The sequence below is a fragment of the Cornus florida genome, unplaced genomic scaffold, assembly GCF_030987335.1.
Source record: "Cornus florida cultivar Cherokee Brave unplaced genomic scaffold, ASM3098733v1 CherokeeBrave_3.0.0_Hap2_Chr11, whole genome shotgun sequence".
Classification (NCBI taxonomy): Eukaryota; Viridiplantae; Streptophyta; class Magnoliopsida; order Cornales; family Cornaceae; genus Cornus; species Cornus florida.
Window position 1 is genome coordinate 35,636,267 of NW_026775581.1, and position 26,938 is coordinate 35,663,204.

The following is a 26,938-nucleotide window of genomic DNA, read 5'->3' on the forward strand; positions in this document are numbered from 1 at the left end:
GAGAGAGGGGGCTTGTCGGCAATGGCAAGGCCGTGGGAAAGGAGAAGGAAAAAAAAAAAATCTTAAAAAGGGTACCATTGGTAATTTACATCATTATGTTTTATATTTTTAATAATAAATTAATAAGTAAGGATAAAATTGTAATTTTGCTCTTTTCCTTAATAGCATCCATTGACAGGGAAGGACAATGTAATTTAACAAACAAGATAGAAAGCCTTTGTAAATTGACGAGACCTCAGGGAGTTCACTGTAATTTACCCAATAAAATTTAGTTGAGGTTTATATACAGCATATCAAAATTAGGAATATAATAGTAGTTTGATGTGTAGCATATATAGGCTCCATTTGTGGAAAGGATTTCAAATGAATGATTTAAAGCAATTGTGGTATCTCCCCATCTCTCTGGCCTCATCATTGTTGGGCTTTTGCCCGAATTTAGTGGCTTTTGTCTTCGAACATTTACGGCTGTCTTACGGCCCATGTTTGGGGGCCTAAGCCTCAACTCCCAGCCTGCTACAATTGCCCCATTGAAGAAAACTGACTTAATTTTTTTTTTTCTTTTTCTGTTCTCTTTCTTCTTTCTACGTGTCTAACCATGTTCTTAATTTAAAAAGAACTTTAATTAATTATTATAAATACTTAAACTGACACATTTTATACACTTGGTCTATAGACTACACATTTTGAAGACTTACCTAGCACATTGTACACTCTTGGTGTTATATAAGATATTATGAACATATTTGAAAGTGTCCAACCTCTTCTTTTCTTTTTTTCTTTAAGAAAAAAGAAAATGACATTAAACACATTTTTTGTAATGAACAAATATAAGAGTAATATTATATATAAAATAATATATATTTAATTTTATATATTTGAATAACTTCACAATTTAACTTAAGTATTAGTTGTATTACCTTTTGATCTCTTTCTTTGTTCACCGAATTTTCTGCATATCCAAATGGCACATAGTCTAAAGGTAGCTCCAGCAGCCACAAGAACTGGTTGGTATTAGAATTCTTTGAAAAATAAAAATAAAAACACTCCAACCTGTCAAATCATTTTTTTTAGACACACCTACAGGCTCCGAAGATACTAAAAATCATTTTTTCTGATTTCATTTGGTTCGGTTTTACTGTTTTAACTTTCTTATATAAAATATTTGTATTCAAATTAACCAAATTAAAAATCAAAAAATCGAAATGTGTAGATATATATATATGATTATCCTTTGTATTGTAGTGTATATGGTAAGTTATATTTCATATTAATAAAATTCAATATATATATATATCTTAAACATTCGGTTCTTTCCAATTTTGAAATAAAACCATTATCATCAGTTTTTTAATTTTTACAACCCAAACACCGTTTCCGCGTATATCACAGAGTCGTTTATATTATTAATTATCAAATATTCGAGATTAAATAAATATCACTAAATCAAAATCCACGAAAATAACACTTTCAAACTAATTTACACGCACACTTTTAAGACATATACGTATATGAAGCCCAACTTTCAAATACTTCCATCCAAGTGAAGTTCGTTTTTCTTAATCTCAACACTTCACATAAAAATAATTACTCAGATAACAACAAATGTCCCTAACCCCACATCACAAGGCAACACACACGTGTGTGTGTGTGTGTATAGATATATAGATATATATCATGGCCTTTGCCTTACCTACCCCAATACCACCTAATAACATTCACAACCAAAATCATTACCATGATACCATCATAACACCGCAACACAATGGGGCTGACGACCACCGTCACAACCTACATACACATCATTACACCAAACCCAGTAAGGTAACTGCCACCTCTAAACCACAATATATACTACATGGATAAGGCCACCACCACCAACACAATTCAAGATAACTCCCCGCCCTGCCAGAAAAGGGCTGACAATTCAAGAAAAACAAGTATTAGCTAAAAGACCATAAAGGATGAATACTCGGCTTTTCACTCTCTCGCTTCAACAAGTTCGAACAAGAAGATATTGCCAGTTTTGTGATTGTGACAACACTTGCAATATCTTCTCGTTCTAACTCGTTGAAAACGAGAGTGAAAAGCCGAGTATTGACATGCTGACAGAATACCAGAATCCTGTATTGAAACCATATAACAGTATAAGACATTGCGAATGAAGATGAGAAATGGCAAAAGGAAAAAGTGAGAAGAATAATGACATCAAACAAACCGTATTAAACACCAAAGCAGATTCCACATTAATGTGTTTAAAGTTTTTGATTTATGCTTATAATAGTTAGAATTAGAAATAATCAACATTGTAAAAGTTACAGCTCGTTGCTCAAATTTTGAAATTAACTTATAATTTAGTTAATTTCAGATCTTAGATTCACCATGGCACTTTAAAACATGTATGGTTGATCTCTCTTTCTCAGCTTTACACGAAGATCGCATAAGCGGAAAGCCAATGTTAAAGAGTGTTCAGTGTGAACAAAAATTTACTGCATTAATTCTGCCAAAAAGGAGCATGGAGATAGCTAGATCCAAATGTTTAGGAGGCCCGGCACTTGTCCTGGACTGCTAAGGCTGCTGCTCTATACCACGAAGCTGCAGCCATGGCACCTGGGTCTGGAACCAACAAAAGGATCTCTCCCGACACATATGTTGAACGGCCAGCCTACAAAACTAACTCATTAGATCTTCATATAAAAGGAAACAAGTGCATAAATATTTGAAAAGCAACTTTCAGGAAAAAGACTAATCACATCAACATATAGATTCAAATGTGATCAACAGTTCAAGATTGTCATCCTGAATACTTATTATTTAATTGTTTTTCTTATTGATTATGTTAATATCATTATGGGGGGAAACACAATTAGACAAATTAGCAAGACTTTCTTTTTCTTTTTTTTTCCCTAATAAATAAAAAGAAAATAGTCAGCCAAATACAAGCAAAAAGATGCAACATACACAATCTACATCACATCACCCTAGATAAGAATTATTGGCGCACACACATATATATAAGAAAATGAAAGAAAAAAAAAAAATCATTAACCTATGCTGATTCCAGTCACGTGGGGTGCAGGAAAGGACCGGAGAACGCCCTAGAGTTCCTGAACTCATTCCGAGCAGCATTAAAGTTTGAACTCCACACCAATTGTTTCCTTTTAAAGCTTAGATTGATGCATATAAGGCCGAAAAACACAACACTTGCAGAATTCTTTACAGTAAAGAACCAAAATAAATCAATAAATAAGAGAAATTGAGAGGCCTTGATGCAAAATAAAAGCTGCTCTTGGTTTCTTATATCTCTATTCATTAGTCCAAGTATATCAAACATCCAAGTTATTTTTGTTGCCTTATAGCTTGGAAACTCCTATAACTCCACATGAATGATCCGGTTTCAGTATGGGTGTGATGGGAGGGTGGGTGACCGTAGACGGAGGTAGTTAAGGCCCGGGGGGGCATGCGCCCCACCTCAACTTTTAAAAAATTACATTTTTGTATGTATAATTCTTTAAATTTTTAAAATTGCCCCCCTCAACTTTTAGATAATTTCATTTTTTTATGTATAATTCTTTAAAATTTTAAAATTGCCACGCCTCAAAAAATTTTACTGCATGTGCTAGTGCGTGAAAGCCATATAAGTAATCAAAATTGAAAAACTCACACCCCATAATAATTGTTGTCTTTAGATGAGATTTATAACTTAAATGACACCTAGCATTAGAAAAGTTATTATGCATGTAACTTTTAAAAATTTACCATTCCCCGTATCTTTCTAGTTATATTTCTTTAACAAACTAAAACACATTGTTACCAACTCATTTCACACCTGATGGGATTCATGGGAGAACAAAATCCTTGCACTGTTTTTCTACTAAAGTTTCACACTAATTTTGTCAAAAGAATGCTTCTGCATTGTCCACTTTTCAGTAAGCAATTTGCCAGCAAAAAATTTCTCCCGTCGTATCATTTCCAGTATACATCATGCTTTGCACTATCACATAAGAGTTCTTTTGCTTCTTTGTCTGAAAAATATAGGTTGAATATCAACTAGAATGTCACCTGAGCCTGCATGTGTTTAGTAGACTCTGCACCATCCAATGCTGCTTGAGAAGAGAGAACAAAAGCATTGACCGGATCATCACCAGCTCTTAACCTCTGTTTGTGAAAATTACTATATTAGTACACAGCCAAGTCAACTGAAAATGTTAAAAGATCACTGACATCACTAATGACCTCTTTAAGAACTGATGATGCTGGAATAAGGGCATCTAACAATGTGCGATAACCTGCACTAGCCCCTCCATATTTACTGACTGCAGCAATGGCAGCATCAAGTGCATCAGCCCCTGAGAACGAAAAAAGAGTCATTAAATGAGAAGTCATTAAGGGTGTGCAAGTTTGAAAATTATTGGATTAAGACCATCTCACATTGCACTGGTGTAACAACTGAGTTGTTGTTTGCCTTCAAATGTGCATATGCTGCTTTAAAGAATATATTGTATCTGTTTCAATGGTAGATGCAAAGAATCAAGACTAAACAAGAAAAAACAATATAAAAGGCATGAAAAACAAAGCCCAAAAATTAGAAGGTAGGGAACATATGTTACAGGATGCCACTTGTTCCTCCCATAACTCTTCGGATAGAAGATCCAATTTCATTCACTGTTTCTGCATCATCATTTAAAGGATAACTGGAAAACAGAAAACAAGTGATGAAGATGAGTTATGCAAAACCTTGATTTGTGATCACTTCCAAAACATCCATCAAAGCTCTTGAAAAATAACTAACAATATGTCAAACAAAAAAAGGAAAAGTCGCAACAATCATATGTCAGTCTTAAGGATTCTTTTAGTGTATTACAGTGCTTACATTGCCATAACCTTCTACTTGAATTCATATAAGTGTTATTATACATTTAGTATCATGCAGCCAAGAAGATATTTTAATGTTGATGCAAGGAAGACATATATGCTACACTCGGTGCAGTAACTGCAGTTTTAAATGCCACAGTTCATATTCACAAAATTGGGAGCAGCGCAACAAATATAAAGTGATAGCTTGTGAGCTAAGTGTCTCAGATACTTCCACATAGGGTGTGAAATGGAGTGTTGCGAACACAAATTCGGAGAGAGGTTTGACACTTGGAAAACTACGTCAGATTTTGCAGTGCATTCTGATCTTATGAAAGCGGATATCTATTTAAAAAAAGAGATATACATTTGAAATCTAGATTTAATATGAGTCAATGATTTCTTTTTCTGAGCTGTTTAGAATAGTTTATTGACTAATGTGCAAAATATTGTAAAGGTCATTCCGCGAGAGAGCTTAACATTGCAATAAAGGTCAAGAATTTTAGATGTATACATTGAATGACTATCAAGAAAGAGAAAAGAGTCTAAATGCAAAATACAGTAGTGGAATTCAAATGACCTACAAACCCTTGGGTTACGGTGAAAATCCCAGCATCAAGCACTGCTTGTTATTCTTTGAGTCTTTGACAGAAGTGAAGCCAACAGAAAAAGGGAAAAAGATAATGCAGAAAGAAAAGTAGATGGATAACAACCAATTAACCCAACTACAGTCTCTTGTTTGATGGGCCCTGATACCATGTTCTAAATGCAATATATCAAAGACTACAGTTTAGAGTTAAGAGCTGTGGCAAAAATGGAAAACAAAGGTAAACCCTTGATTTGGTTAGCTTTTGTTTATACTTGCTCGAAACTACTAAAATTACAATGGTACTCCTTTAACATGTATTAATTCTCTCAACTATTTGTTTACCGATCGTGGCAGATATGAATAACATAATTAAAACACTTGCATAAGGACACAGTAATTGTCAAATGATGTATTTGATTTTAGCTATAAGCTCATATCCTTGACCAAATGAATTAGTTTCCTTCACGAGAAAAATGTACAACAAAATCATAAAAAGAAAGAAAACTGAAAAAAGAACTTACTGCTTTTTCATGTCTTCAAGAATAGCTGTTGCGCCTCTAAACATCTGCAAAGACACAAAGTATCAGACCTGACTAACTGTGCATCAACCAGTACACATATGACAATTTAGTCTAATTACTCAACTCACCGTTGACCCACAGTCACCATCACCGACTTTGCTATCCCATTCATTCAAACTATCCTTGATATTGATAGTTGCAGTTGCTGCTGCTTCAATAGCTGCCTCAAGAATATGGCCTTGTGGACTTAGATGTTGTGGTCGACTTGATGACTATACAAAAGCAGAAACAGGCGGTAAGGTTGGTTTTTTTTTTTTTTTTTTCCCTAAATTATAACATGATCTTTTAGCAGTTGATTTATTAGCTTTTAATGAAGAAGACAAGCAATATTTGCCTCATAAAAGCTGTTCATAGCTCATCACATGGGCCATTGTGCTCCAATGTTCGAGAACATTTCACAAAGAATCTGTATTTTTTTTCCCGGAGCCAGAAGTTTTAGACAAAGTGCAACAAGTTGTTATTCCCATTAACCATACATAAAAAACTTTATTCTATGCCGTCCATGACATTCAAGAGAATGATATTCAAAGCTAAGCTACAAATAAAGATATTGCAATCAAGAAAGAGAAGTGCCACAAATTTTGGATATTTTAATGGTATTATACTAGATCCGAACAAAAATTGCCGCACTCACCTGCACTCTGTAGCACATGAACTTTTTGTTCAATGTGTTTGCATGTGTATAAACACAATTGCTTATTTCACAACGAGGGATTTACTTTGTGCAACTGTCAAGTGAAAAATTCAAGTCCAAGGCAGCAAAGTTAAGAGCAACTCCAATGGGCTGCTATTTGGGTTGCTATTTCAAAATATAGCATGTGGGTTTAAAATGGGCTCTCCAATGGCATGCCAAATGGGTGCCAAAATATAACTTTGCCAAATGTTGTGCCAAAATATAACACAACATATAGCTATTGCCAAATCTGCTACTGCTCTCTTCCTTCTCTCTTCTCTCTCGCATGGGCTGCCAATTTGGTGTTGGGCTTGTGTATATATATATATATAAATATATGTCAGTGTTGAGTGTGTATATATGTATATGCCTGTTGTGTGTATATATATATGTGTATATATATGTCTGTTGTGTATATATATATATGTCTGTTGTGCTTGTGTATATATATATATATATGTCAGTGTTTTTATTTATTTATTTTTAATAAGGCAAATAAGCTAAATAAAATAAAAACACTCAAAAAAAAAAAAAAAAAAAATGGTTGTTAAAAATTGAAGTAGGGAATGGTAGTTGAAAAATTAGGGCTGCAAATGAACCGAGCTGTTCATGAACAATTTGGGCTCAGCTCATTAAAAGCTCAATTCGGACTTGTTTGTGAAGTAAACGAGCCGAGCTTGAGCGCATTTTTTAGACTCGTGAACAAGCTCGTTTAGTAAAATGATTAATTTTTATTTTATACTCATATACAATTGTGTGACCCATTTAATATAAAGCTGGCCAATCTAAATACATATAAAGCCCAATTTCATTTAACTTTAACCCCAATTTTATTTCACCTTAAGCCCAACTCTACTTAACCTAACCCTATCATCATTATATATGTATATATGTATATCTCTCTCTCTCTTTATATCACGGATTTTCTGCCCTAATTCATTACAGGAGCCGTAACAAAATTCACAGCATCGCTCCTCTCTTCTTCCTCTCTAGCACTCGGCCACTGTATCCCACAAATCTCTGCAATATCTGCTATGAAACCCTAAACAAATCTTGCAACATCCCATCCCTTTCAACATCGATACATCATGGCTTCCTCCCTCTTACAGTGAGGGTTTCCAATAGACCTCTCTCTCAAATCTCTCTTTGGATCCCGATGTGTGAATCCCATTTTAGTGTTGGGGAGATCAGAAGGTGATGCTCTTCGATCCATTGTCAAAACATTATTAGATCTGAAGCTTTTCGTTTTTTTTTTTTTTTTCAATTTTGGTTTGAAGGCAAGGCCTGAGCCCGAGCCCGAGCAATCTCCTGAAACTGGTGAGCCGAGCCCGAGCAAGGTAAAGCTCGGCTCGGCTCGGCTCGGCTCGACTCGGCTCATTTGCAGCCCTATGAAAAATAATGGTTGTTGTGTTAAAAAATAGCATTTTGGATTAAATGCACCATTGGAGCAGAATTACTAATATATAGCATTTTGACACTATACCTCCTCTCAAAATATAAATTTGGCATGCAAAAATGGTATTTTGCATTGGAGATGGTCTAAGAAGCCTAGTGTTAATCCTGTCCTGGAGACCACTCCAAAACCCTAGATTGGTAGGGCAAACAATGTGTAAGGTTTTTCAGTCTATAAAGCAATGGACATAGAACTATTACGCCCATGTCTAATCAAAATGTTCTAGTTTTGAAGCTCTAAAATAATGGTTCTTCTGTTCATTCTCATCCATTATAATTTGGTTACAACTTTAAATGAACAAATTGCCTTTAAAATATGTAATGACTCCTAATTGAGCTAACAAGGAAAAGGATTCATGTAACAAGCCTTGTTTGTTAAGCTGAGTTGTGAAAAATATGGGGGTAGACATTTAAAACAAAACAGCTCCCAATAACAGTTTTTTGGTGGGAGTCATGTTCTTGTCGTATATATTTTAAGACACATTCTGTAACATGCCATTAAAAGAGAAGTTCGCAGGAAAGAAGGGTGGGAAATAGCAACTTCTACACGTGACATGTCATAAACAATGCTTTTTATACACTCTCATTCCACTAATGACAACAAATGGACATGGGTATGAAATATATGCCCGTCACACATAATGACAAAGGAAGAAGAAAAATTACTCAAATTTGATAGCCAAATAGACTTCCCTAATGAGATAGGTGTTGTTACGACAAACGCTGCGAACCCAAGAAACAACCAAGAAACACGACAGAAAGTAAATACGCTACACACAAAGATTTAGCGTGGTTCAGCAAAGCCTACATCCACGAAAACCTCTTAATAATCCCACTCCAAAACTTAAGTGCCCTTATATATCAGGCTACAAGAGAGTACTAAATAGGGTCCACGACCTGCAAGCAAAAAAGGGGTCAAAATTTTTGGTGGGCTTAGGCCCACACAAAGCTCAATTGACCCAGCACCAAATTCAGACCACAACATCACAGGTGCAATATCTCTTCATTTGACCATATTCCATTTAGTTTCATTTAAGTTAACTTATTATTGAATATTTTTTAAAAATAATAGTATGTTATATAACATTTTTATGTAGCACAATGTGTTTTTAATTATGCAAAATGTCCCATAATTCCAATTTTTGGACTCGTTTCAAGCAGAGTCAATGTATTCTAAAATCCGTGATTAGGGATGTTTGACAATCAGACATGTAGCTGCACCCAATACAAGTACTGGAGTCCAAGTAACATAGATCATAAACATTGTCACCAATTAAAGTGGAACCGTTATTTGAAGGCGGCCAACATACGACCTCAGAGCTTTAATTGCACGTAATTCACCATTACTTTTGGAGAAGGGGCAAAGTATAATAAAATTTGGGATTTCATGTAACTAGGTTCAATATTTTTATTTTTATTCTGCTATTTCCATATATTTTTATTTTAGGGTTTTATTTATTGCTTATATATAGGGCTTGGCACACTGAGAAGACATTTTGATTAATATTCGTTATTCAATTGATAAAGACCAAAACACATCCCGAGAGCTTGAACCGCACATGATTTGCCTCTACTAATGCAACTATCGTTTCACTATCAAATTGACCCGCATTACATCCTACATGTCATTCCAACGCATAGCTTAGACACGCGAAATAGATAATTGTCTCAAATCACAAAGTCAATATGAACTTCAATATTACCACTTTGATTCGCCTCTACTTTGGGAAAAGGTGCAAAAAGAGATAAAAAGTTGGAGAGGGTGCCAGTGGTAGTGTCGGGCCTTCCACCAACAGGTGTGGCAATGGTGGTTGTGGGACTGGTGTCCACGAGTTTTTGTTTGTGGGGGGTGTTTGGGGGCGGGGGGCGGGGGTGGGGGGGGGTGTTTGTTATATGGTGAGGGGAGGGGCATGATCAGTTTGTTGATCTAGGGAAGATTCAGATTATCACGTGGAGATAACCATTACCCCTAGAGGGATTTTAAGATCCCAGGAAAGTGGCATTAGAGACAACAACATGTGGATGGGAACTAATCAACATGAGGTGGGAGGGGATAGTGGCAGCAGTGGTCATAACAGTGATTTGGGCAGCTTGGGGAGGGAGATTACTTTATTTGGCTTTGCTAGTAAATCATGACATTGTGCATGTGAATCTGGTGAGAATAGGACTCGTGGAACTGGGAGTGAGGGTCAATGGGTTGATACTAATGGTAAGTTTGGTTTTAAAAGGGCCTGGGATGCGTGCAGAATTCATCATGATGGGATTCCTTGGATGGAATTATGCTGGAACAGAGCCAGGCCTAGAACTAATTTCACTACTTATATTGTCCAGCATATTAAGCACCCTTCTTGTTAATCTTCAGAAGAGGGGCTGGTCTATTGCAGCAGCATATCCTAACTGCTTCCAAAATGATGATAGCAACAAACACCTGCTCTTTGAATTCGTGTTTGCTAAAACTATTTGGGAGTGGTTTGATTCTTGCTACGGGTGGAATATGAACTGTCAAACATTTGATGAGTTTATTCAGTGGAGTATTCAGAAGGCTTATTCTTCCAACAGATTTTCTATGCTTTCTTCTACTACAGTGTGGGCTACTTGTCTTGAAAGGAACATCAGATTACATAAAGATTGCCAAAGGACTCCATTAGAGGTGGCTAGGGATATTGTCTTTGAAATCACGGACATTGCTGCTATTTCTTTTACTGATGATTTGTGTGCTTACTCTAAGGCTTATTGGTTTTCAAGTTTTTATAAGCTTCCAAATTTATTGAAGTGGTCATTTTCTATTTGCTTTATTTGCTTTGATGTACAAGGAGGGAATGCCCTCCCTTTATCCATTGAACTGATTGGTCAATATCTTTCAATGGAATCACCTCCTTTATGAAATATATATATATATATTCAAGGCATGGATAGGGGAGATTAAAACAGTTTCTGCATACGGATATGACCATAAGGAGCATGCATTGATCAGCAATATCCAAAGGAACCACAAGGAAAACAGCTGGGTTCCAACCCACCCAAATCCTTCCTAAGTGATGAGTCTGATGACTGACGAGCCTGGTAATTATTTATCCACTGACATGTAGGCTTCAATTTATTAGAAATTAATTGAAACATATTCTCCTTAACTCTAATTTCAAGAAGGCAAACAAAGTTTAATTTAGTAGGATCAATCCAACTCCTTACCTCTTTCTGCATTGGGGCCCTCCCTAACATTTCAATAGCTTACCATTAAGCTTGAGAGGAGTGTGGAAGAACTACACCAGCTGCCATAGTTCTAGTCGCCCTAGGTTACACCACTATTTTTCCTTTTCTGGAATTCTTTGTCATAGAATTCTTCTGAACTTCAACTTCTGTCCTCAAAGGAGAAGTAGACACTTACGCACTCATTTTCCTTCTCCAATTGATTAGAAGTAGCCTCTACCTCCCTGGGTTTTCCTTATCAAGACTCACATTCTGATTCCAACACTTTAAGATCAATGGCCTGTCATCAGATGTGTGGATTTACCGTAGCACAGTTTCAACTTCATCTTTTGAAGAAAATCAAACGATAAAAAACCATCCTTCAGTGTTAAGACATTGAAGTCACCCTTTGGCTTCCACACCCGTTGCAGTAATGCTTTCAAGAAGAGAAAGTACAGACGTTTCCCCAAAACATAGCCCCCCCAGAATTCTGCCAATACTGCACTTCATCAGCAATGTCTTCTTCTACAATCTGCTACTTCATCCCTAGCACAATCAGAAAAGTTAGAGAGGTTACTAAACGAGAATTGTCTCCTCCAAGGAACGCACTGCGGAGATGAAGAATGGAAAATAGACGCTTCCACTGGCTGTTGGGAGTAGGGTTGGCCCTCCTTTTTGATCAAATCTTTGTCTTGTCAAACAGAAAACACTTGTTACAGCAAAAACCATAATTTCGCCTAGTCGCCACCATTGCCCACTATCAATCCAAGAAGCAATAACGCTTTCAAGGAGTGTTGTTTATGTCAGACGTGTAAAACACACTTCGTATCTGACATGTTTCGAATGTGTATATTATATAAGAACAAGACTATTAATTTCAGACACAGTCTATATTTCTTCGGACACATTTACATGTGACCAATAAAATCTAGACACTGGAAAGACTAGGGAGAGGGTGGGAGGAAAAATTGCATTGCCCAGTTGCTAGGGACGTTTGAGGTATGTTTTTGCTGTGTTGGAGGTGCAGTAGGTTATCAGGTTGTGCAATAGAGGTTCTCGAGTCTTGGAGGGATGCCTATTGGGGAGACATGCTCAAGATGAGTGGAGGGTGGGTCCTTTATGTATCAGTAGCTCGTCTTTTGATGGTAAGGAAGCTCCGATTTGGGTGCTGAAACACCATATTCTGAGCTCTCTTCTTCTCTGAGTTATAGGGGGGTGTGTATATCTGCAGAGGAGTTAGTAAATTTTTTGAGTAGTATGAAATTATAGGGTTGTATTCTTTTGTATACTTGTTTCTAGAGCTCATCTTTGAGCACCATTTAATAAAAGTTCACTTATAAGAAAAATAACAATTGCAAGACATTTTCATTATAAAGGTCTCTATGAATTTTATAAAAACTTTGACCATGCTTTTGAAGGAAAAAGAACACAACAGAAAGACTTTATCAAAGGAATGTGCATAGCCACACAGGAGTACAAGAGGAGTCATCAAATTGTGTGTAAAATATGTATATACCACTATACAAATGCAAACACACACAAATACGTATATGTTATGTACTCATGTCCTTATGATAATGATTGACATTTATTGTTATGTAATTGATATCATGTAAATTAGATTTATTTGTCATGAGGTACAATTTGTTGCATATAATACAGATTTTATATATATAAAAATGTATATTTTATTGTCGCTTCATTGCCATGTCTGCGACTCTGTCTTCTAATTCTTTAAAATTCACCATGTCAACTAAACTTGTGCATGCCTGTCCGTATCTGGTATTTGTATTCATGCTTTTAATTGACAATTAATGTAGGTATCTTATTTTCCTGCATGACTTAGGATTTATGAAGCTTAAGATGTAAAAAACGAAATATTAGCATATGAAGGGAAAGTAAAAAGACTGAATAAAGTTTTCTTAGCTAAAAATGAATGTAATCTTATTTTCCTACATAACTATGTTTCTCTCTGAAGCTCAAAAGCCAAATATAAATATTAGTATATGGGGGAAATTTTTGTTGGTAGGTATGTACGGATGAAAAATATTAAAAATTAAATAAACTTAGAACCCCTATGGAGGTTAATTTATGCTAAATTTCTTTATTTAGAAATTCAAACCAGGTAGTTTTTTATTTTATTTTTATTTTTATGATATCATCATATTTGTCTATTGACTTTGTTTTAGAGACACCAACAGCAACAAGTAAGGATGTCATACATGATACCTTTACAAAAGCATCCTACCACTGAAGTTTGAAGCATGTCAAACAGTTGAACCAAATTCACATTCAACAGATACCAGAAATATTGAAAAGTTTGAATGTGATCAAATAGCGTCTTAGAAAGTACAGTACTGTAAGATAAAATTCCTCTGAAATTAAACATAAAATAAAACAAAATTATTATTAAGCACACCTCATCATTTTTTGTTGAACGAGATGGAGGAATTGGGACAGGTATCTTGGCAGGTGGGTGATTGCCTGCAAGAAAATATAATTTCTCAGGCCTGCGCTCAAATGTTTATTTTATTTTATTTTATTGGGATGGTTTGTTGGGGGGGGGGAGTATGTAAATTATCCAGGTGCCGGTAAACCAGAGCAATATTGGTAATCTGTTTACAAAGCCACTGCCTCTGAAAAGTAAAATTAAGGCTGAAAAGAGGAAGAGAACAAAAAAACAGGAATATAATTCAATATAATCACAAACCATCAACACCAACAGGCCAATATGGCGCCTTGGTTGCAGCATCCAACCATCGTAAAATTTCTTGCTCCGCCTTCATGACGGAAATTGAAAATCCTGCCAGAAACACAACTGAGAAACATATTTTGTCCAACAAACACAGAGCGCTTGCAAATTTAACAAACCTGACATATCAAGAGAAGTCATAAATGATCCTGTATAGACTCTATCAACAGCGAGTCCATGCTCCAGCTGCAATCTATAAACTGCTTTTCCAGCAGCAATCATCAGCTCCATAATTGGGGTAGCACCTAATCTGCAATTAAAAGAACAAACAAAAAAAGAAAAAAAGGACGCGAAAAAGAAACAGTCAAGCAATTTATTCGGAAATAAAGTTACAGATTATATGAAATGACTGTAGTTACAAAACTACTGCTTATGAAGTTTAATACGATTATCGTAGAATAAGTGTGCTTAGTTCCACAAACTGATTAGAGTACTAAAGTTTTCAATAAAAATATAAATGCAGATCAAACAAGCAGTACAACTGGTATGCATCTAATTGGATGTCATTCAGAGAGCCAGGTATGCTAAGTTTTACATGTCAGTCAAGCATAGCAAGATTCATTTGGACTTTGGCCCAATTATTATTATTAGTATTTTTTGCATTTACGTGTTTTTGGTATCAACTTTTGCATTATCTTTGTTGTTGTATTTTAAGATCCATTTACGTGTTTTGTTAATGCTTTTGGTATTATTTAGTATTTTTTGCATTCAAGTGTTTTGGTATCTTTTACATATTGTTAATGCTTTTAGGTTCTGGTAGCATGAATATTATGGTAATTATGTAGACAATAATGATATTCTTATTCTGTTAAAATTCTGTTTAAATCTGATGATATTATGGGTCGTCCAAAAGTCGCATTGGAATATTAAGACCAACTTTTGCATTAAATTGCTCCATAGGTCAATGATTCCAGTAAACCGTTGACAGATGAGTAATATTGTCACTCCTAAGAAGAACAAAGACAGAATAATAAGTCACTATTCATTATATAATAGTCTAATAATTATACTATTTAGTCCTTAAGCATTAACAATATTTTAACATTCATGTTAAATCCTTCTTCTTGCCACATGGAATTACAGGATTCTGAATTAATTAAAAATTCAGAGTTAATTGAATATGAAAATGTTCAAAATAAATTGAACAAATGGACTATTCCTCCTATAAGGGCTAATAGCATTTACAAGATTGGAATGTTTAATATTGTTGATCGATGGGTAATAAAGTCCATGGAACAAACAATGCAACTGAGTAAAAAGGACATAATAATTAGGTTATTGTCTCCACGGGATCTTCATAGATATATGAGGAACTATAAGTATATACATATTGGTTTAATACAAATTGCTTTTAAACCTATGACATTACTTGGCATGAATGCTTGTATCCAAGCAACACTTAGAGATGCTAGGTATTTGGATTATCTCCCTTCATTAATGGGTGTTTTAGAAACCAGTCTATGTCATGGACCGGTTTACTTTGATGTATATCCTGGTTTGAATCTATCCTTAATGGATACGAACATATATGAAGCAGCAAGTCTTCGTATTCAAACTCATGGATATAATTTCTTACCTGGATCTGAAGTGATAAATGTAATTTATCGCATTCATTATAAGGTATTAAATACCCTATGTCCAAAGGCTAAAAACAAAAGCCAACCAGGAGAAACAGTGTTATGGGAAACTAATATGTTTACTTCAAACATTGCTACTCAGAGGTTGATTCCTTGGAGTGAAGTAACATTTCCTGAACATTGGAAAATTCAGAATGCAGTTCCTCCAAAGCCTATTGTAAATAGGAATTTGGACTGTGTAATCCAAGATCAGGATGGTGATGTTCTTCTAAATTTTAGAAGATCTCTAGATTTATTCAGAAATACACCATCTAGAGGAATTAATCCTCCTTATAAGATCTCTTTCCCTCCATCTTCTAGACATTCTATTTCAGATTTTAGGACTGAAGATCTTAAACCAGAAGAAAGAGTGTCCGAAGAAGTCAGATTGCAGGGAATTCAACAATCTGCACAGGAGATTCCACATGGTGTATATCAGCCAAAGAGAAGCACCGTACCTCGGGAATTTGGTGTGGAATTTGATCCTCCGCTTCAGAAATGGGTGAATATTAGTTTTAATGGATTTTACAATTGATAGAAAAGCCATTAATGCTGAATTTCAGCAGGACCAATACCGAGAATTCAAAACTTGGTATTTTAATGAGTTTAATAAAGAGCAATTACAGCCTTTTAAAACTCAATTTTATGATTATTTAACTAAGAACAAAGAGGTTATACCTTTTGTTTCTTTGTTTTGTATCACTAATCATTCCATAATGAACTTAAACATTCTGGATGATTTTTTGAAAGTATGGACTACGAAAGAGAAAAAAATTATTCACTCAGTCCATCCCAACCTACTGAAGCCTTAATATTAAAAAAGGTTGACCCTGAAACCGGTTCCAAATATGAAACCAAGGCTTATAACCAGCCTTCTTCTATTGACAAAAAAGGAACTTTTATTGTCAAAGAAGATATTAATAAAGTCTATAGACAAAATAATTATACTAATGTAAATGAGAAAAATAAGGTATGCTCAGTCAAAATATGGAACTTCAAGTTCATAAAAAGTCAATAACAACACACAAAGCAATAATTTCAGACTTTTTTTTATAAGTTGCCATGTCAGCACAACCGTTTTTTGCCTGTCACTGGTTCTTCGTTCTCTGGTAAGGAATCGTGACATGCATCGTTCCTATCTTAGCGTTGCGACCCTACCATGTCTTAATCTTCACGGGGAAATCAAAAGCTGCTCTATAGGCAATGATCTGGTTTATCGGGTTGATCATCAAAGCATTCAGGAGCGCGAATCTGTATTGCGATCATGCCTTGTTGGTCGCTTTGACAGAGACGTGGGGTGTCTTGAAGGGATTGAGGCATGGGCGTCGAAAACTTGGAAGGTCTCACGTGGGGTGAAAGTATCTCCTTTACCTGATGATCTACTTTTGTTCAGGTTTCCTTCGGAGGCTGAGGCATTAAAGGTGTTGGACGAAGGAAGGAAAAGATGGGGTGATGCTTTATTATCCATCGATATTTGGTACTTCGCCGCCGGCTGTTCTGCTGTAAAAGAACGAGTCATACGTCGGGTGATCCTGTTTGGTTTACCCCTCCATCTCTGGTGCAACAAGCTTTTCGAAGCAATTGGGAATTTATGTGGTGGATTCTGAGGAGTTGAGGCCGATGTTTCGGTTTGTGGACAGCGAATTCTTCTCTATGAATCTGTCGGGAAAGTGTTGCCGGAGTACGTTTTTGTTGAGGACCAACGAGTGGCTTACAGGGTCAACTTAATCGAGGAAATAACACCTTGTATCCTTCCGAAATCTTACTATGGCGTTGAGGAGTCACATATCCCGGCTGTTGCAAATGGAGGAAATCGCCGGAAAGCACAAATCTACCATGGCGTCGAAGGAGAGAGATGTCTGCCTATGCACGCGCCTGAAGCGCGTCGAGGGGCCAATCAAGTCCTTAGTCATCGCCATATGTTCCCTCGTAATATCCGCGCTAACGGATACCAACCACGTGGCAAAGATTGTGTTCTTAATGGAGTCTTTACTGCTATGAATTCTAATGGGCTTAGGCGTGGAACTGAATTGGGCTACGGGCCTATATCGTCATCTGGGTTGCTTGTTCAACACGGCCCACAGGAGCTGCAGAAGGCTGGTCATCGAGGCCCAAAGTCCACTTTAAGTTATGGACCAAACGGGATTAATTTGGAGAGAAAGGTCTTAAGGGAGCCCAGAAATAATGTTCTAGTTTCTTTTATCAACCCCAAGCCCAGCTCACTTACCTCTAAAGGAGTCAGTCACTTTCAGAGGCCTGAAGATAAATCTGTAATTTTCTGGAACTCTCAGGAAAAGAGAAAATGGTTGAAATTTTCGGGTATAGCGACTGGTGGTGGTCCTGTCGAATTGGGTTCTCGCCATTCTCAATGTTGTGCAGACTTCTCATCGTCATCTTTCTCTAAAACTTTCCAGCCGAAAGGAAGAACTGTTAGGTCTTTGTCCCGGGACCCCAACAGAAAACGTCAAGGAGTTAGATGGTCTCGAAAAGAGAAGCAAAAGTGGACCTCTACCAGTGATCCAGGTATGCCATCAGTTTCACATCCTCAGAATTTTAATGTCCCATCCTCTTCTTCTACCCCTTCTTGTGTGTTGAGGAGTGCCAGTGTTGGGCCGGAATTGGAGAAGAGTAGTGAGCTGATTGTCACGAATGATGGAATTGATTCTGGGTTGAATGCGGAAGGTATGAAGGAGAGTGAGACTATCGCTCCTAGGCAGATGAAAATTGCTGATTGTGCTGTTCAGAAACTATCTGAAGGGATTACAGTATGCGTGGGCAGAGACCTCCACTTCCAGTTGTCCAATGAAGAGGCTGTAGCTTTATTTAAAGAGCTTCGACTAAGTGTCGCTCTGAAAGGTCTTAATTGCTTGCCTCACACAGAGAATGATAGGACTGACTTTGTTTCAGATTCTGATTCTTTTTACGAAAATGATAAGGAGCTGGAAGAAGAAGTGCTTGATGATCTAGGTTCTATTCAACAGGTATGCTCCAATGAGCTTACACCTTGGGTGGAGAAGAATTCTGAAATCTTACAGGAGACACCACTAGCTATGGTGCGACCCGATGAACAGGGTGTTGATATGGGGAAAGATTGGGTAGTTGACAATATTGGAGTCACTAGTAAGCTTCTGGGAGTCTCTTCACAGGGTAATGATGTCCAGACATTATCTATCCTTCATACAATTGTGGAAGGGAGAGAAGTTGCAGTGACTAATGAAGTTATTAACACGAAGCCTTTATCATCTTGGAAAGGAGTACAGGAGATAAAGAATCTCATTTCTGAAGTCAACTACGAAGGCAAAGGAGGAGTGGTGAAGGAAAGGGGAAAAACCAGGAGCAGGAGTCTCAAGAAGGGTGGAGGGGAGATTATTTTATCTGGTTTTCAATGAAGCTACAAATCATTTCATGGAATGTTCGTGGTCTTAATGATCCGAACAAGGGAAGGGTGGTGAAGGTAGCTTTAAGGAATTGAGTTGCCCAACTGGTTTGCTTACAAGAAACCAAGCTGGCATCCATTACTGACAGGGAGGTTAAGAGTTCGTGGGGAGGAAGGTTTGTGGAATGGGAGGCTTTGAATGCTATAGGATCTTCGGGTGGGATATTAGTTATGTGGGATAGTAGATGGTTAACTCGAACGGATGTATGGATAGGAAGATTCTCTTTATCTTGCATGTTTAAGATGGAAGAGGACAACTTCAAGTGGGTTTTTATCGGAGTCTATGGACCGGTTGTTGATGATGTTCGACCTATCTTTTGGGAGGAGCTTCGCCATGTCCAAGGACTATGGTCTTTCCCTTGGTGCCTGGGATGGGATTTTAATGCTGTTAGATCCCCGTCAGAGAGGTCTACAGGGGGAAGAAGATCTCTAGAAATGGATCAATTTTCTGATTTTATTGATGAGCATCTTCTTGTTGATTTACCAATGGAAGGAGTAGCTTAAACTTGGTCCAATGGTAGGGATCCAGTAACTCTATCAAGGCTGGACAGATTTTTAATTTCTGGTGGTTGGGAAGAGAAGTTCCTGGATGTTGTTCAAGCGGTGTTAGAAAGGGTCACTTCCGACCATGTGCCTTTGGTTTTGGATTGCGGGGGTTTATGCTCTCAAAGATCCCCGTTTAGATTCGAGAATATGTGGTTGTGTGCGGATGATTTCCAAGGAAAAGTCAGTTCTTGGTGGGAAGGAGTCACTTCTTCAGGCTCGCCCAGTTTCACAATTGCAAAGAAGTTAAGGGCTCTCAAATTAGCTCTTAAGCAGTGGAACAAGGATGTCTTCGGGAATTTGGAATGGAGGAAGAATAGAGTACTTGCTGAATTTTCAGAGATTGATCATCTTGAGGAGGCCGGAAGGGATATGGAATCTCTTCGTTCCAGGAGAGTCTCTTGTCAGGCGGTATTTGCTGAGATTGCTAGAATGGAGGAGATCTCGTGGCGACAAAAATCCCGGGCTCTTTGGTTAAAGGAAGGTGATCGGAACACAAAATTCTTCCATCGGTTAGCTAACGCTCATAGGAGGAGTAATCATATTGGAAGAATTCGGGTGGATGGTGAGGAGTTGTGGAGAAAGGTAGAGGTGCGTAACGGTATTGCTTCCTTTTATCAGAAGCTTTACACAGAGCCTTTAGATTGGAGACCCAAACTTGATGGTCTCCATTTTGAGGCTATTTCTGAGCTTGATAGAGATAGGATTGAGAATCCTTTCACTGAAGAAGAAGTTCTTAAAGCTCTCTCAAGCTGTAATGGGGACAAAGCTCCGGGACCTGATGGCTTCACTATGCGATTTCTGATGGAAAGTTGGGCGGTTGTAAGAAATGAGGTAATGGGTACTTTTCAGGAGTTTCATTCTTTTGGCGTCTTTGAGAAATCGCTTAATGCTTCATTCATTGCCCTTATTCCAAAAAAGGGAGGTGCTTCAGATATAAAGGATTTTCGTCCTATTAGTTTGGTGGGCTGCATTTACAAACTCATTGCTAAGGTGCTCGCTTTAAGGATGGAGGAAGTTATGGATGGAATTATTTCGGATTCCCAGAACGCTTTCGTTGGCGGACGACAAATTCTTGATTCAGTTCTTATTGCTGGCAAATGTGTGGATTCCAGATTGCGGAGTGGCATTCCTGGAGTTCTATGCAAACTTGACATTGAGAAAGCATATGATCATGTGAATTGGAATTTCCTACTCTATTTGTTACAAAGAATGGGGTTTGGAAGTAAATGGAGGAAATGGATTGAGACCTGTCTTTCGTCTGTCAAGTTTTCAGTTCTTGTGAATGGCTCTCCCGCCGGTTTCTTTGCTTGCTCTAGAGGTATAAGACAAGGTGATCCTTTGTCATCTTTCCTTTTTCTTCTTGTTATGGAGGGGTTAAGTAGACTGATGCATAGGGCAGAGGACCTTGGTTTTGTTAAGGGTTTCAGAGTGGGTAGAGATTTAGACCATCAGATGGAGATTTCCCATTTACTCTTTGCAGATGACACCCTGGTTTTCTGTGATGCTGATGTGTCTCAACTTCGACACTTGAGGTGTGTCCTGACTTGTTTTCAGGCAGTTTCCGGGCTAAAGGTCAATGTGACAAATAGTGTGCTTGTCCCAGTAGGGAATGTTCCGGATATTTCCTCTTTAGCTGCAGTCCTTGGATGCAGAGTGAGCTCATTCCCTATTCCTTATTTGGGTTTGCCCCTAGGGGTCTCTTCTAGTTTAGTGGGTAGTTGGGATTCTGTGATTGACAGGTACGCGAAGAGATTAGCAGGTTGGAAGAAGCAATACTTGTCAAAAGGGGGTAAAGTTACTCTTATAAAGAGCACCTTGTCGAGCTTTCCCACTTATTTTCTCTCTATGTTCCAAATCCCTTGTTCCATTGCAGACAGGATTAAAAAAATTCAAAGGGATTTCCTTTGGGGTGGTAAGGGCAATGAGTTCAAGTACCACCTTCTCAAATGGGAGGATGTTTGTAAGCCTGTGAAATTGGGTGGACTTGGTATAAGACGTTTAGTTCCTTTCAATCAAGCTCTCTTGGGTAAGTGGTTATGGAGATTTGCGAGGGAAAGACATCGACCAAGGCGCAGGCTAGTCTCTTGTCGGTTTGGCGAAGAGGCTGGAGGTTGGTCTACGCGTCCGGTTACCCTAGCGGGAGGAGTAGGGATGTGGAAGGCTATTCGGAAAGGATGGGATGTTTTTTTGGCTCAAATCAGATTCAAACTCCATGACGGACGTTGCATTCGGTTTTGGGAAGATCTCTGGTGTGGGGATCAGTCACTTTCTCGTACTTTTCCAAGATTATATAGTATTGCCGTTAATAAACACTCCTACATAGTCGACTGCTATCGGCTTGATAGCAGCGGGATTATATGGGATGTGCATTTTCGGCGCTCTTTTCAGGATTGGGAGATGGACGAGGTATGTGTTTTTTTGGATCTTCTGTATCGACAGGAGGGCGTTGGCAGAGGTAATGATGTTTTAAGTTGGGTTCCCTCTTCTCATGGTCGTTTCGAAGTTAGATCTTTGTTCTTATGTTTGTCAAATTTTGTTAATCGAGACTTCCCGTGAAAAACTATTTGGCGGTCTATGGCTCCAACTAGGGTGGCTTTCTTTGTTTGGACTGCTGTGTGGGGAAAGATTCTGACAATTGATAATTTGAGAAAAAGGGGCAATTGTATAGTTAATCGCTGTTGTCTATGCAAGGATGGCGAGGAGTCCGTTAACGACCTCCTTTTGCATTGCCTTGTGGCGATTGACTGTTGGAATCTTATTGTTGGGTTGTTCGGCATGTGTTGGGTTATGCCACGATCTACTAAGGAATTGATTCATATTTAGAGAGGTTGTCGAGTGAGAAGAGACGTTCGCGAGTTCTAGAGAATTGTACCACATTGCGTATGGTGGTGCATTTGGAAGGAGAGAAACAGCAGAATGTTTAAAGGAAAAGAGTCGCCTACAGAAACGGTCAAACTTTACATTCTTCATTCTCTCTTCAATTATGTGAAGAGGAACTTTTGTTCTTCTTCATATGATTTAATTACTTTTCTGGATTCTTTGGGGCCTTAGCTCCGGTTCCACTTTTGTAATTGGGACGCGTTCTCCTTTTGAACATCTTTTTTAATATTATTTTTACTTATTAAAAAATAATAATAATAATTATACTAATGTATGTATGCAAACTACAGGTTCGCAATTAGGGAGAATTGAAATTGGTATGGATACAGTATTAAATATCCTTAATACTAAATCCATAATGGTAAAACCTCCACCAGAGACAACTTTGTCTAAATCCCTTGTCCAACCTGCAATTGAGGTTCGAGGATTTAAGCTGACACATCCAAAGAAGAATGAAGAATTTTTAACTCTTCTTACTCAAAAAATTTAGGGATTAAAAATAAACACTTTATCCCATGATGAAACTGAGCCAGTGTCAGATAATGATGAATTTTCATTTCCTCAAATTGAGGATTTTCAGGCTTCCTTCTCTAAGATGCCTGAATTCAACAAAATTTCCTATGATAAAAATATCCACTCCAATACAGCTCTATCTCCGAGTAGATATTATTATCCAAGGCCTACCCCTCAAGATATCTTATATGAAGAAGATTATCTTCATACGCATAAATCTTTTCATGGGAAAACCATCTATGAATGGAACAAAGATGGTATATCTGACTATCAAATTTACATCAAATGTTGATGTATAGTCAAGTATGTAAAACTAACTTGAATACTGATCAACAAATTGCAGAGTTTATTGTTTGTGATTTTACAGGAATCTTAAAAGGATGGTGGGATAATGTTCTCACTAATGCTCAGAAAACTGAAATATTTTCAACAGTTAAAATTGTTAAAGATGAAGGTACTCAACAAGAAGGCCCAACCCCTGATGTTGTTTATACTCTCATCACTACTATTATTCAACATTTTGTCGGTTCCGAAGGGGCTAGTAGTGAACGAAGTAGAGAGTTACTACAAAATTTGCGGTGTCCATCTTTGACCCACTTTAGATGGTATAAAGATGTGTTCTTAGCCAAAGTCTTACAACTTAGTGATGCCAATAATGAGCATTGGAAAGCTAAGTTTATTGATGGTCTTCCTACTTTCTTTGCAGAAACAGTAAGGAAAAATTAAGAGATATGAATAATGGTATCTCTATTCCTTATAGTACTTATAGCTATGGTGGATTAATAAACATAGTAATCCAAGAAGGTTTAGCACTCTGTAATGATTTAAAATTACAGTCCCAATTAAAAGCTCAACAATTAACTGGCAGAAGAGAGGTAGGTGAATTTTGTGATCAATTTGCCTCTCAAACTCCTTTATCTTATCCTACTCCTAAGAGAAGAAATAAGGTTGAAAAACCTTATAAAAGGAAGTACTCGAAAAAGAAGAATTATCAAAAGAAGAATGATAATTCTAAATTGTAAACTAAACCAAAGAGGAAATATTTTCCAAAAGCCAAGGGTAAAGGAAAGCATAAATCAAAGGCTAAATGTTTTAAGTGGGGTTGTATTGGTCATTATGCCAATAAATGCAGAACTAAGGAAAAAATTAGCAATCTTCAAATTGATGAAGATTTAAAACTCCAATTAAGTAAATTATTACTTAATACTAGTTCTTCTGAGAATAATTCTTCTGATAATGAAGAAATAATGGAATTACAATCCTCTTCTTCTTCTGAAGAGAATAGTAATCCAGAATGCTCTTGTCATCTTGAACAAGATTATTATAAAGCTATTGTTGAGATGAATGGACTTGGTCTACACGTTTTGACTAGTCATCAACAATCCTTATTAGATCTTATAGATCAAGTACAAGATCCTCAAATCAAAATGAAGATCTTTGAAATAGGTTATGCTATTGCACAACCTAAAGAGGATAATGATAATTCAGATTTTATAAGATCTGAAAATCATTATAGCATGAAAGAAGTTCTACAGAGATTAGAACATCAAGGTCAGCACTCTCGTCCTGCAAATCTTCCAGATCTTAGGATGGAAGTTAACAATTTAAAAGCTGAAATTTGACAGTTAAAAATCCATCAATCAAGTATGGATTTGGAAATAAAGCTTTTAAAAGAGAGGGATAATCATACTTCAAAACCAAAATCCTCCAACTCGGAGAAAGAGGTAATTGACTATCTCAATATCCTTAAACAAGTTACTTATCAGAAATGGTATATTTCAATCAACTTGGTTATAAATTAGGAATTTACTATCACTAATGTTGTTGCTTTAGTTGATAGTGGTGCTGCTATGAACTGTACACAGGAGGGATTGGTTCCTACTCGATATTTTGAGAAAACAACTCAAGGATTACCAGCGCTAGTGGTGGTAAAATGCAGATTAAGTATAAGCTTAATCATGTGTTTATTTGTAAACAAGGTATTTGTCTTCCTTCTACCTTTTTACTCCTAAGAAATATGGCACAACAGGTTATATTAAGCACTCCCTTTTTAGCTTTGATTATGCCAATTGAGAAAATAGATTCTCAAGGGATATGCTCAATTTTACATGATCAGTCGATAAATTTTGAATTTTTGACCAAACCAGTAAATAAGCATATCAATGCTCTTAAAGATAATATTATCTTTAAAGAAAAGCAACTGAATTATTTGCAAAAGGAAATATTTTCCTTAACAATAAATCAGAGATTGGTACAACCCACAAAGCAACAGAAAATTGAGTCAATAAGACAAAGTTTTCTAAAGGACGTATGCAATGACGTTCCTAATGCTTTTTGGGACAGAAAGAAACATATTGTTTCCTTACCTTACGAAAAGGGGTTTAACGATACAATGATTCCATCCAAAGCTAGTCCAAGCCAAATGAAGGCTGATTATTTGGAACTTTGTAAAAAGGAAATTAGCTCTTTAATGGAAAAGAAGCTAGTTACAACTAGTTAGTCCCCATGGAGTTACAGAGCTTTTTATGTTAATAAAAACTCTGAAAAAGAACAAGGTATTCCTCGTTTGGTCATTGATTATAGACCACTTAATCGTGCCTAGAGTTGGATTAGATATCCAATTCCAAAAAAAAAAAGATCTTTTAGACAGATTACAATCTGTTGTGATCTTTTCTAAATTTGATCTCAAGTTTGGATATTACTAGGTACAAATCAAAGAAGACAGGTATAAAATTGCTTTCTGTGTATCTTTTGGTCATTATGAATGGACAATAATGCCCTTCGGTCTTAAAAATGCTCCTTCAGAATTTCAACATATACTGAATGACATTTTTAACCCTTATCCTGAATTTTCTATTGTTTATATTGATGATATATTAATATTTTCAAAATCAATTGATCAGCATTATAAACATTTGAAAATTTTCAAAGAAGTTATTTACAGAAATGGTTTAGCGGTTTCTGCCCCTAAACATAATTACACAGGTAAAATTTTTGGGTTATGATATATGTGATGGAAAAATTTAACCTATTAACCGCAGTATTGAGTTGGCTTCTAAATTTCCTAACGAAATTAAAGATAAAACTCAACTTCAAAGATTTCTTGGTAGTTTAAATTACATCAATAATCACTACAAAAATCTTGCACAGGATACAACAATTTTGTATAAAAGGCTGGGAAAATCTCCTCCGCCGTGGACTTTGGAACATACCAAAGCAGTACAGAAGATTAAATTAAGAGCTAAACAGATTCCTTGTTTATCTTTAGCTAATTCTTCTTGGTTTAAAATTGTTGAAACAGATGCATCCAATATTGGATATGGTGGTATTCTTAAACAAAAGAATCCCAATACAGGACAGATGAGTTAATTCGTTTCACTTCTGGAACTTGGAAAAATGCACAAATAAATTATTCAACTATTAAGAAAGAAATTCTTTCTTTAGTTAAATGCATTTATAAATTCCAAGATGATTTATTAAATCAGAAATTCTTGTTACGCATTGATTGTAGTACTGTTAAACAAGTACTGGAAAAAGATGTGAAGAATTTAGCTTCCAAACAGATATTTGCTGGATGGCAAGCTGATTTATCTGGTTTTGATTTTACAATTGAGTATATTAAAGGCACTTCTAATTTTTTACCTGACTTTTTAACTCTTGAATTTTTACAGGGTTCATGAGTCAACCCAATCGAGAGCAAGGCCGTGGTAATACCACAAAAAGCCGGGGAAAAACAAAGGCTAAAGCGGTAATATTGCTTGAGGATGAGTAACATCCAGCACTGGAGCATTTATATGATTTACTCCAAACACCAAATAAAGTGGTGGGCTCTGCACAGAAAACAATGAAGGAAGTTCTTAAAG

General features: G+C 36.7%; 1 protein-coding gene across 2 annotated transcripts in view; it reads right to left on the reverse strand.

Annotated features, from left to right (window-relative positions):
* Nucleotides 1-2,200: 2,200 nt before the first annotated feature.
* Nucleotides 2,201-26,938, reverse strand: part of LOC132282918 (putative 3,4-dihydroxy-2-butanone kinase) — a 71,895-nt gene continuing 47,157 nt past the window's right edge. For both annotated transcript variants that reach the window (XM_059784750.1, XM_059784748.1), the window contains 10 exons: nt 14,204-14,334; nt 14,043-14,135; nt 13,752-13,816; nt 6,090-6,233; nt 5,962-6,005; nt 4,608-4,691; nt 4,429-4,502; nt 4,234-4,346; nt 4,060-4,155; nt 2,201-2,662 (listed from right to left, as the gene is read on the reverse strand). In XM_059784750.1, coding sequence (XP_059640733.1) covers nt 2,537-2,662; nt 4,060-4,155; nt 4,234-4,346; nt 4,429-4,502; nt 4,608-4,691; nt 5,962-6,005; nt 6,090-6,233; nt 13,752-13,816; nt 14,043-14,135; nt 14,204-14,334 — 970 coding nt within the window. In that variant the 3' untranslated portion in view covers nt 2,201-2,536. The remainder of the gene's footprint in view (nt 2,663-4,059; nt 4,156-4,233; nt 4,347-4,428; nt 4,503-4,607; nt 4,692-5,961; nt 6,006-6,089; nt 6,234-13,751; nt 13,817-14,042; nt 14,136-14,203; nt 14,335-26,938) is intronic.